The 12,684-nt window shown below is 38.1% G+C and overlaps 1 protein-coding gene across 2 annotated transcripts in view; it reads left to right on the top strand.

The window, feature by feature from the left end:
* The window catches only part of ANKRD17 (ankyrin repeat domain 17), a 146,808-nt gene that overhangs the window by 103,839 nt on the left and 30,285 nt on the right, over nucleotides 1-12,684 (top strand). For both annotated transcript variants that reach the window (XM_083378266.1, XM_083378265.1), the window contains exons 18-20: nucleotides 954-1,099; nucleotides 2,687-2,829; nucleotides 5,551-5,764. In XM_083378266.1, the coding sequence (XP_083234392.1) occupies nucleotides 954-1,099; nucleotides 2,687-2,829; nucleotides 5,551-5,764 (503 nt within the window). The remainder of the gene's footprint in view (nucleotides 1-953; nucleotides 1,100-2,686; nucleotides 2,830-5,550; nucleotides 5,765-12,684) is intronic.

Below are 12,684 nucleotides of genomic sequence, written 5' to 3'. Positions count from 1 at the left end.
ATCAATCAGGTCTGAATAAATATTCTTGAGCAAACATATTACCTAGTTAGATCTCTGGTCTGTTGCCAGTTCTTTTAGTCAAGAATTTACCATTGTTATCTTTACACCCTCAGTAGAATCAAGATTTGATCCTATTTATATTAGTTTTGTGCAAGCATCTGGAAGAAGAAGAGTGGTATAAGTGGAATATATAAAAACTACTTGATTAGAGCTGAGAAATCCCAGAGTTCAGAGCATCTCTGCATTTCCTTATTGCAAGGGTCTCTTCTTTATATCCAAGGGGCCTGGAGGAGTGCCTCACTTAGTGCATGAGCCTCAGGTGACTTCTTGTTCTAGGGGAGTCATGGCTCCTTCCATTAAGAGCACTGCTACTTCTTTGGCATTCTCTACTAATGAACATTTGGAGAATATTTATACTGCACCTGTATAATATCACTTCTCTGCATTATTACTGAATGGATACGTACTCATTAGCCAGAATGTCCTTGGTAAGCAGTCTTATCAGTAGGTTGTAGCTTTGTCCTAGGAGGTTTGGAGTATACATTTTCTCTCTCAAGGCTGTAGCAGTGGTGCATGGCAGCATGAATCCCTTTTACCACTGTATTATTTCCAATAGCTAGCCAAAAATGATATGCTAGTACTTAACTGTGAAAGGTCATTTTTCATAGTGGGTGGAAGATATCCAGTTCTCCTTCAAATGAGTTGGCTTGCAGACAGGGAACTGGATATCAATAGGAATTAGCTGTTACATGTTTTCCCCTATTTTTGAAGTCTATAAATGAAGGAAGGGGATGGCTTTCTCCCTTAGATTTATTAGCAAAGCATTTTAGAAAATTGTACACATCATCCACTGTGGAAAATAAATCGTTATGGTAAATACTTATGTATCAATTTAAACAGTGATACAGATTCTAATATACCATTTTAAGTGGTATTTACTGATATTTTTTCAGGGTTTACTCCACTTATTTTGGCTGCTACCGCTGGTCACGTTGGTATAGTAGAGATTTTGTTAGATAATGGTGCAGATATTGAAGCTCAGTCTGAAAGGACCAAGGACACACCATTATCTCTAGCTTGCTCTGGAGGAAGACAAGAGGTAAAATATTACAAATTGTTGTATGTTTTTCTTGTAAAAATGAAGTTACAGTTCAGATCCTGATACCTAACCATATTCTTCAGAAGCCTTTTTTAGTGAAAATTAAGGGATATTTTGTAGATATTGATATTACTAATGTTTATGCATGATTGAGAAGTTCCACATAAGTATTTGGATGTTTTATTTTATTTTATTTATTTTATTTTATTTTATTTTATTTTCAGTCACTCACACGTGTAGATATAGATATATAAAAATTATAGGCTGCTTATCTTACCATAGGGTAACTCTGGGTAGCTTATGTTTTCTAATAATCATGTTTTTATTGCAGTATATAATAACTTACATGTACTTTTATTTAATATATGGTGCTAACTCATAATTTGTTCAAAAAAGGTTCAAATCCTTTTCTGTAATCCTGGTTTATATCATAACCTTAGTTCTCTAGTCCAAGCTTGCAAGTAACAGAGTACTTTACTTAGCTTCAGCGTCACTGTTCCCAATAGTCACTGAGTAAGCCGGAGGAAGAATAGAGAAATCTAAGCTCATACATGTTAATGTTAAAAGTAGTGTTGCATAATATAATTGCATTGAACATGTAACATTTAATCATATTTTATTTTTCTTAACCTTGGTTAAATCCTAACTGAATACTATAATGAGACCCATGCTGAACAAGACCAGTACCTATCTACTCTGGTATTCTTTCCAATAGCTAGCCAGAAAACTTTTAGGCTGGACTATAATGATGCTTACTTATTCTATGTCTTTGAATGAAAGTATTATAAAACCATCACAATCAGAAGCCTTTTCGAATCTAGTCTTATTTTAGTATCTGCTTTTCCAAAATCTGATCTAATAAGCTGGACTCTGATAAATTAGAGTGCAGTTTATTAAGTCTGATCTATTTACTCCAATTTTCAGCAGTAGCTTGAAATAGTGGGGCTACAATCCAGAAGTTCCTTTCCTATACAAGGGATTTGGTAGATGCATGAACTTTCACCCTCCAGTTATTTCATCTATGATCACACATCTGCAATAAAGTTTATGTGGTTTGTTCATTTTTCAGACTCCTTGCAAAGAAAGCTAGCAGTAATTAATAATATTGAACAACAATAAAACTATATTAAAATGAATAATCCTGCCAATAAATATTAATAAACTAATCATATAATTAAAGTTAGTAAGGAAGGTATTTATTCAAGTGTGATAGATGATAAACTTGCATGTTTATTTCTGATTGTTGCAGGAATGAACTTCCATTCATGGAGGAAAATACATCCAAGTCCTATTTCATTATTAAATCTAGTTGTTCTCCCTCCCTCCCTCTGAAAGAAACTTAAATAGACTGCCCAATTTATATCTTGTTTGAAATGTCTGTCACACTGGTGCATTATTAAACTATAATGAATAGTTGTGTATATCACATCGGTTATAAAATTGATAGTTAATTGATGCAAAAATAAAATTAAATACAAATGTTTTCATTGATATTGTACTAATCAGGAAGAAATTTTGATATAAGTTTCATGTTTAGGATTGAAGCAGTAATCACTTCTTAAAGTAACTTTCTATATGACGCTTCAGGTGGTGGAACTTCTGTTAGCACGAGGTGCAAACAAAGAACACAGAAATGTTTCCGATTATACACCTTTAAGTTTAGCTGCTTCTGGTGGGTATGTGAACATCATCAAAATATTATTGAATGCTGGTGCAGAGATCAATTCAAGGCAAGTTCTCTTTTTAACTTTCTACTTCATAGTTGTTTGATTAATTTACAGGGAAACCATTTTTTTTTCATTGTAGCAGCTGACACTAAAATGTGTTATTTAAAGTTTTGGACTTCAGCTATGAAGATTCATTTGGAGTCTCCACTCAATCCTGAAGTTCACACACACACACACACACATATATATATATATATAAAACCCCACTTTATAACTGGTTAAACTGGACTTCTGGTAATTTCATGGACACGTCTATATTGTTTTTTGGCCTAGAGAGCATTTGGAGAACCAGTCGGTCCGAGTCTGACTGAACACAGTTAAGATCCTTTTCTAGATCTTATCTTGTGGCAATGGAGGTGGCAAAGCGCGCTTACTTCACCACCCTCATTGCATCCGCAGATAACCGCCCGGCCGCCCTGTTTAGAGTGGTCCGCTCCCTTTTAAATCAAGGGACGGGAGAGGACCCCTTACGAGGACGGGCCGAAGAATTAAGTAAATATTTGGTGGACAAAATTGCTCAGATTCGGGCTGATCTGGACTCTGACTGGGCAGTATCTGACGAGAGGAAAACGATGAGTTTGGCCGAGAACATTTGGGAAGAGTTTGATCCTGTGACTCCGGATGAAGTGGACAGGATCATGGGGAAATTAAGTGCTGCCACGTGTTTGTTGGACCCGTGTCCCTCCTGGCTGGTCTATGCGTCTCGGGAGGTTACACGAGGCTGGCTCCTGGCAGTTATCAATGCCTCACTGAGTGAAGGGTACTTCCCTGCCGCCTTGAAAGAGGCGGTGGTAAGGCCCCTCCTTAAGAAACCTGCATTGGATCCAGCTATTTTAAACAACTTTCGTCCTGTCTCCAACCTTCGCTTTCTTGCAAAAGTCATTGAGAGCGTGGTGGCACGGCAGCTCCCTTTGGTCCTAGAGGAAACTGAGTATCTGGATCCGTACCAATCGGGTTTCAGGCCCGGGTATAGCACGGAGACGGCATTGGTCGCGCTGGTGAATGATCTCTGGCGGGCCCGAGATAGGGGTTATTCCTCTGTCTTGGTCCTATTAGATCTCTCAGCGGCTTTTGATACCATCGACCACGGTATCTTGCTGCGTCGTCTTGAGTTGGGAGTGGGAGGCACCGTTCTGCGGTGGTTCTCCTCCTACCTCTCGGGCCGTTCACAGACGGTGTTGGCAGGGGGGCAGAGGTCAACCCCTAGGCCCCTTAGTTGTGGGGTGCCACGGGTCGGTGCTCTCGCCCCTCCTGTTCAACATCTATATGAAGCTGCTGGGAGAGATCATCTGTGGCTTCGGGGTGAAGTATCATCAATATGCTGATGATACACAGCTTTTCATCTCCACTCCGAACCAACCCAGTGATGCCCTCGATGTGATGTCCCATTGCCTGGAAGTGGTACAGATTTGGATGGGGAAGAACAGGCTCCAGCTCAACCCGGCCAAGACTGAGTGGCTTTATGTACCGACATCTTGTTTAGTCCAAGAGGTTCCATCTTTGATTATAGGAGGAGAGATGTTACCTCCCGTTAATAGAGCACACAATCTAGGCGTCCTCCTGGATTCACGACTCAGTTTTGAAGATCATATTGGAGTCGTGGCTGGGGGGGCATTTGCCCAGATTCGCCTGATATACCAGTTGCGCCCCTTTCTGGACCGAGATGGCCTACGTACAGTCACCCACGCACTCGTTACCTCCCGTATAGACTACTGCAATGCTCTCTACATGGGGCTGCCCTTGAAGACCACCCGGAGGCTTCAGCTGGTGCAGAGTGCGGCTGCACGGGTAGTGATGGGAGCACCCCGATACTCCCATATTACACTCCTCCTGTGTGAGCTGCCTTTGGTTACCTGTTGCCCTCCGGGTGAGATTTAAGGTGCTGGTACTTACCTTTAAAGCCCTACATGGCTTAGGCCCGGGATACTTGCAGGACCATCTGCTGCTGGGAACAAATTCCCATCGCCCAGTACGCTCACACAGAGAAGGCCTCCTCAGGGTACCATCGGCTAGACAATGTCGGCTGGCGACCCCCAGGGGAAGGGCCTTCTCTGTGGGAGCGCCAGCCCTGTGGAACCAGCTCCCCTCTGAGCTTCGGATGGCCCAAGATCTCCAGTCCTTTCGCCGCGGCCTCAAAACACTCCTTTTCCACCTGGCTGACCTGGACTGACAGGGATTTTAATTATGTTTACAATTTTTAACTCTAATTTTTAATTTAATTTAATTTTTAATTTTAATTTATTATACAGTGGCGTTTAATTTTAATTTTATCTTAATTTCTGTATTTATTGTATGTTATTGTTGTTAGCCACCCTGAGTCCTTCGGGAGATAGGGCGGGATATAAGTCCCATTAATAAATAAATAAACAAATAAATAAATTATATGGAAATGCTTTGCCATTATCTTCCAGGATATTCTTTTAACTTCCAGGCTTTACTGTGTATTTATTGTGGTCTCCAATTTTATTATTATTATTATTAACAAGATCTAACCCTGGTTAACGTTTCAAAATTAGCCAAGGCTGGCCAAGTCCTATCACCTAGTAGGTCTTCCCAGCAGTATATATAATTATATGAGTAGCTACTTAACCTCTGAACCCCCACTGAAACTTTGCATTGGAGGAGGTCCCATGCATATTTCTTCATTACAGAAATAGTTCAATATTATTAAAAAGTCAACATATTTGCAATACTCAAATGTGGCATATATTGATTTACTTTTAGAACTGGAAGCAAGCTGGGCATCTCTCCGTTAATGTTGGCAGCCATGAATGGCCATACTACAGCTGTTAAGTTGCTCTTAGACATGGGTTCTGATATTAACGCACAGATAGAGACAAATAGAAATACTGCCTTGACACTAGCCTGTTTCCAAGGAAGAACGGAAGTGGTTAGTCTTCTCCTTGATAGAAAAGCTAATGTTGAGCATAGAGCTAAGGTAAGGAGTAACTCTTGATTTTCAGTTTTGCTTTAACAACTTGTACACTTATAGGTAGTCCTCAACTTATGACCATTTGAAGTTGCAACAGCAGCAAAAAAAAGTGATTTATAAGAGTTCTTGCCCCAGTGACTATTGCAGCATTCCCGTGGTCACATGATCAAAATTCAGGCGCTTGGCAATTAGCATGCATTTACAATGATTGCAGCATTCTGGGGTCACATGATTGCTATTTGTGACCTTCCCAGGGGACTTCTGACAAGCAAAGTCAATGGAGGAAGCCAGATTTATTTAATAACCATGTGATTTCCTTAACAACCAGAGTAATTTGGTTAACAACCACAGCAAAAAAATTGTAAAATTGGGCATGACTCATTTAATAATCATATTGCTTAGCGATAGAACTTCCCATATTGTCATAATTGAGGACTACATGTATCTAAAGGATATAAAAAGAGTTTGCTTTTCTACTGATTTCAACTATTCCTAAATATATAGCATAATGTCCATAATTTCTGTACCACATGTATAGATTTCAAGGCTGTGCAAAAGATTATTCAAAATGCTGAACAACATTTAGCATTCCACTATCCCAAAGGACAGACTTTTATTTATTTTAACAGTAGCATTTATAGGAGTATTCTTTTCTTTTCACCTTTCTTTCTTTCTTTCTTTCTTTCTTTCTTTCTTTCTTTCTTTCTTTCTTCCTTCCTTCCTTCCTTCCTTTCTTTCTTTCTTTCTTTCTTTCTTTCTTTCTTTCTTTCTTTCTTTCTTTCTTTCTTTCTTTCTTTCTTTCTTTCTTTCTTTCTTTCTTTCTTTCTTGATCTTCTCTTCTCTCCTGACTTTTCTTTTTTGGCACAAGTTTTATTAGAATACTATATTTGGCTAAGTGTGGTTAGACACACAAGGAATTTGTCTTCATTACACAAGCACTTAGTGCACTTGCAAAACAACAGAGAAATAATCACAGTAATAATACTAAAAGTGTTCAACCAGTAGAAGGGGGAAATAAGAGGTAATTACCGTAATACGTTGCAACTGACAGAAAATGTTCAGCCGAGTGATGGCAAGAGGAAGAACAGTGTCCCTTTCCCCTAGTTGTCTTGTCAAAGCGTCATCTTAAGGAAGGAATTGAAACTGTTCGTGTCCAGGATGTGAGGGGTCTGCAGATGCCTTCTCAGCCTTCCTTCTGATCCACACAATGTTCAAGTCTTCTGTGGAAGGAAGGCTGGTTGCAGTAATTTTTACTGCAGTCTTAACTATCTGTTGGAGTCTTACCTGTCCTGTTTGTTTGCTGTTATCAAACCAGATAGTCATAGAAGTACAAATGGCAGATTTGGACTGTATCAGCAGCTCCTAGGGTAGCTTGAACTTTCTGAGTTGATACAGGAGGAACATTCTTTGTTGTACCTTTTTAACAATAGTTCTGATGTAAAGTGTCTTTTCAAGTCCTAGATTTCAAAGTCCTATTACTTTCTTTAGAGAAGGGGAGAGCTATCTACCATATTCTATGATTCTGAAACTCTCTTTTGAAATGTATGTAGTACAGCAGTATATTTTCTCTTTCGGGTAGACAGGCTGACATTTATTTAATATAGTAGTTTCTATAACGTCATGAAAAGAATACTGTTTTTTTGGTGCCAGCGTTCAGTACTGCAGATTTTTATAAAAGGTAGAACTTAGCCAGATGTCTGGTTTACTGAATAACAACAACAACAACAACAAAAGGTTTATTCATAAGAATGTGCAAAGTGGTCTCTGCGTGGGACAGCTGGATTCATAACAGTTCGTTCATTCTCAAATTGAAACACACATTTCAGATCATTATTTTATCTGTGGACTGAAATGTGGGATGTTTTGTTTTAGATTTATATTAAAACCTAATTTTTCCTGGACAAAAGTAACTGGGGGAGGGCATAGAAAAGGAAAGGAAAAAACACACTGCACACTGGGTTATTTATTATTGGTGAGACTGTCGCAATATAAGGAGCAGCTGCATAAACTAATGGACTGGTGAAGATAGCAACTGAAGGGGGAGCAGGAGAGGAAGTTAAGGGAATTGATGGCCCAGTACAGGTAGTCCTCAACTTACAACCATTCATTTAGTGATTGTTTGAAGTTACAACAGCACTGAGAAAAGTGACTTATGATTGTTTTTTGATCACTTTTCACATAACCATTGCAGCATCCCCATGGTCCCATGATCAAAATTCAGACGCTTAGCAACTGAGTCATATTTATGACAGTGGCAGTGTTCTGGGGTCATGTGATCATCTTTTTTGACCTTCCGACAAAGTCAGTAGGGGAGCCAGATTCACTTAACAGTTGTATTCCTAACTTAACAACTGCAGTGATTCACTTAACAACCGTGGGAAGAAAGGTTGTAAAATGGGGCAAAATTCACTTAACAATGATATAACCTAGCAACAGAAATTTTGGGCTCAACTGTGATCGTAAGTCAAGAACTACCTGTAGAATATATTATTGTGTGACATTGCAGTGACTGAGAAGGGAAGAGGGAAAAGAAGGTGCTAGGAAGGTCACAGAGGCTGACCAGATGGTAACATGTTTCCCTATGAAGCTTCTGAGAGGAGGAGGGCTGACGTGCATCAACCTTTCCCTAAATGCCCCATAAAATAACTCTGGGATCCTCTGAATCTAAAACTCTGAACAGCAAACAATATACCAGGCTTATATTTTGCTAAATCAAGTTTGACACAACTTCCAGAATCTGATGGTTTGCTCAGGATTCAAAACAATATAGTTTTTTCATTTCATTTACTTGCTGTTTCGTAAAGCAAAGCATTCTGAATCATGGAGGCTATTTCATTAGTATTTGAGCTTGCACCTTTGGATTTATGTGAGGCCTTATGTGCTCCTTTCATAATTGATGTTTCTTTCTGCATACAAATTGTCACAAATAAGCAAAGCAGAGACCTCTGTGGGAATGAGTGGCAAAGAGGAAGCAAATAACAAAAGCAACATTTTGCTGAAATCCTTCAGTTCCGCTGATACCCTGGAAAGGCTACAACCTGGTCTCAACATTCCTATTAATTTCACATAACTGATTGAATGCTAGACCATATGCCACTGTTGAGTGAACTATATTTAGCATGTAAAACAAAAAAGAGTCCCTGCGGATTTTATTCCGCTAGTTGTGCCGACTATAGGGGGTGGTGTTCATCTCCATTTCAAGGCTATTGAGCCAGCGCTGTCTGAAGACATTTCCGCAGTCATGTGGTGAACATGACATCACAGAGCGCTGTTACTTTCTCACCGAATGGTACCTATTTATCTACTTTCATTTGAATGCTTTTGAACTGCTAGGTTGGCAGGAAGAGTGAGGACAGAGCTCATCCTATCGTGTGGAGCTCGAGTCTCGATATTTAACAACTAAAGGAGTGGATTTGGGAGAGGGAAAATACCTCTCTCTTCACTAGAAGAGAGGTGTAGTTTACTCTGTAGTTTACAGTTTTGTCCAAATTTTGTCAAGAAACAAAAATACCCATATCCTTTCAAATGGGTTGAATGCTCTCAGAGGAAAAAATTAGGGTATGTCTTCCCAGTGTTGCCTTTTTTTCTGTCAGCAGTTATCCAGAGCTATGCAGTCTCTTCAGTTTGAAGTGTCTTCCTGAACTCCCTGTAATAAATACCTGGGATTACATCATCCTTCACCTTGGTTCCCTCACCTGCTCCTTCTTGTCCTTTTCCTAGCTTACTTTAGCCATTATCTGTGGAGGATATTGAAGCTCTTCAAAGCCAAACTTTATCTCTGTTCCTGAGCCGATATGGTGCAAGATCTTCTCATACCCCATATAGAGTGGCAATTGGAGCATCTAGAGCCCTCCTGCCTTCTGAATCTGAACCTGCCAGTAGAGCCAACATGGCTGGAAGGTAAAAGCTGCACTTCATTGGGGTTTTAATGCCTCACTTATGCTGCTCAGAGTCTCTTCTGTGGCCTTCAGTAAGGTGTTCAGCAAACTGCTTGAGAGTGATAAGTTGGACAAGGATACTAGAAATTTGTTGAAGAAAAGTTTTTCATTGCCGAATTGATTGACACCGGATTCTTTACAACAAATTAATGGATTGCTGATTGATACTGGATTCCTTAACAACCAAATTAATGGATTGCATATGATCATCAAAAGAAGCCTCAGGCTGTGAAAGAAGGATATAGATATAATTTGGTAGAACAATCTTTGAAACAGACTTTTTTCTTTTTTTTCTTTATTTCTTTCTTCTTTTTTTTGACAATGCAGTAGAAGCAATGAAGGAAACAAAATTTTTCTCCAACTCTCCAGAATGAGAAGAAAAGAAATCTTCTAAACAGTCGAAGGCTTTTTATTCCTCTTACTTTTTCAAGCAGTCTTTAAAGATTCAGTCGTAGATAAACAACAGCTTAAAACTTCAGACTGATTTAGCACTCTAGTGAGAAACTTTAGCTCTGCGTGGTTATCTTCAGAAATTTGCAGGTGTCATATAATGTGAATGGCTTTTATACTGCAGCACCAAAATTTTTAGTGGGTTTTAGAAACAATCAAGAATTATACAATAGAAATCAACCGGATAACGTTTTTTTCAGCTCTTATTCCCAAGGCTACATCCCTATCAGAAGATACTGTCATCATACAGACAGATGATCAGGCTGATTACTTGGTGGTCATTGTAGCACCAAAAAAGGGAGAGATCAGGACAACAGTGGACACAAACATGCCAATTCATTTATAAACTATTTGTAAATTCCAGATAAAAAGGTTGTCAGTCCTGACACGTCTCAACAAGGAGATGTTATTGAATATAATAACTTCAATAAACTTCACCACAATCTTTCTTCCGAAATTGAAATGTCATAGTTTTTTTTCCTGTTTCTGCTATGTGAAGGAACAACGTATACACTGCCTTGAGCTTTTGAAGAAAGGTGGTATAAATTTCTAATGAATAAATACTACTTTAGACTTTTCCCCTTCAGGTTTATATCCTCTTCCATCTGGTAATCAGACTACTGTCATTTTAGCTTTGTGTGCTTTCCTCAATTCTTGCCTAGGCATTTGTCTCTTGTACAGATACTTTCCAGTGGGCAATTTTTCATTTCAGTCATTTGTGTTTAGGTTCAGGTTACCAAGCACCATTAATATTTTAAAAGCAAATCCTCTTAACTTAGATGCCTGCCATAAAGTTATGGGTCAAGAATTTCTGTTTATTTTTTTCACCAGATTGAAAGCTATGAATATAAATCTTTTGGCTCTCTGAGAGATCATACTACTCTTCACCCACTTTTAAATAGAAAATTCAATGGATCCATGTTTTCATTAGAGCAGATAGTATGGTAATGACATGTATCAACTGTAAAAGGATTTCCAGATCTAAACTTTTTCAAGAAATTTCTTGTTCTCTTGGGTAATATTGTGATTGCTGCCAATCAAAGCAGAACATCTAAAAGATATTCTCTGCATACACAGATTAATCCAAATTAACGAAGGCTTAGCAGAACGTTAACTATTTTGAAAACTCAGGATTTAAATTTGGAGCTCCCATTCTGGCCATCTTCTTTTCTCCACAGAATAGAAACTTTTCAAAAAGCTTTCTGGAAAAAAAAGATTTTAGAGAGAGAATGAACATAAAGCATAATAATTTTGTCTTTTCTTTCACTTGCCAATACTATAGAAAAGTAGAGAGCAGCAGAAACTAATAATAATCATCCCTGCTTTGGGATTTAGGTCAAGAGCTTATTTCTTAACCAATATCAGAATCTTTACAGCAAGTTTACATTTTAAGATGCTGAAGCTCACCGTTTGGAGATATTTGAACCATATGGCCAATTCTCAAAGGAGAAAAGACATGCCTAATATCCAGGTACTCTATGAACACCCCTGAAAAGATCCTTTATGTGGTATAGCAGTATATAGATACCATTTGTGCCTACTATTGTGGAGCTTTATAAGATTTTGAGCTTCACTACAAATTTGTCTCACCAATGATTTATTGTGCGTGATTTTGCCTTTTTTCTGACACCTAGAGGTTCATAAACTTTCTTGGTGTTCAATCTAGCAGTAATTGATTGCATTCTGTTTGGATGGTTAACTACATTCTTTGCAAAAGAGGTAGTCTTTTTTTAATCTTTAAAATTATCTTCCTTAAAGACATTCATCTTCAAGATAGTTTTACTTACTATATTGACTTAAGTACTTCAGGATTATATTCCACAAATATTTTTATCTTTCAGATATTAATATTAATTCATGATTATACAGGTTAAGTATTGAAAAGCAGAATCTTTTCGGCCAAACAAGTTGATTGCATTGGTTGGTATAAGTTATTTTCCACTAGGATCCTCTTTGATTAGTAATGTACTCTCAGCCATCTAAAAAAAGAATTGATTTAGTGGTCATGAATATGCAGATAACATCCTGACATACCTTTCCTTTTCTTTGTGCTGTAGTGAAGAAAAAACTTCTAAGATCGCTAATAGGCTGAATGAGAGTTAATAAATAGGATGAGCAATCTATTCTGTCTTGGGTTATGCTCCCTCTGAAGAATAAGTCTTAGAAATTTGCTTTTTTGATACTCACATGGCCCTTCTTAAAAGTCTTATTTCATATGCTAATTCTATGGAACCAGATATTTTTATCAAAATATTTTGCAGCTTTTAATACCTCTTATATGCGGCTGCCTCTGAAAACTCGAGAAAAAATAGATCTGGTTCAAATTATAGCTGGGGATTCAATCAATGCGCCGGTATAATTTTTAAAGACATATATTGGGTTCAGTTTTTCCTATTTATTTGTCTCCCTTTCTCCCTCTTGAGATTATTAGATTCTTCATGAAGGTATATTTGCTGTCTGAAAAGATATTTCTTTTCCAATTAAAGTACATTTCTTTTGTTCCTTTGTAACCCCAAATAATTCAGGTTTCTGGACTTT

This window comes from Vipera ursinii, assembly GCF_947247035.1.
Source record: "Vipera ursinii genome assembly, chromosome: Z".
NCBI classification, from domain to species: domain Eukaryota; kingdom Metazoa; phylum Chordata; class Lepidosauria; order Squamata; family Viperidae; genus Vipera; species Vipera ursinii.
The sequence above is the reverse complement of the archived record's forward strand: the minus strand, read 5'-3'. Positions and strand labels throughout refer to the sequence as shown.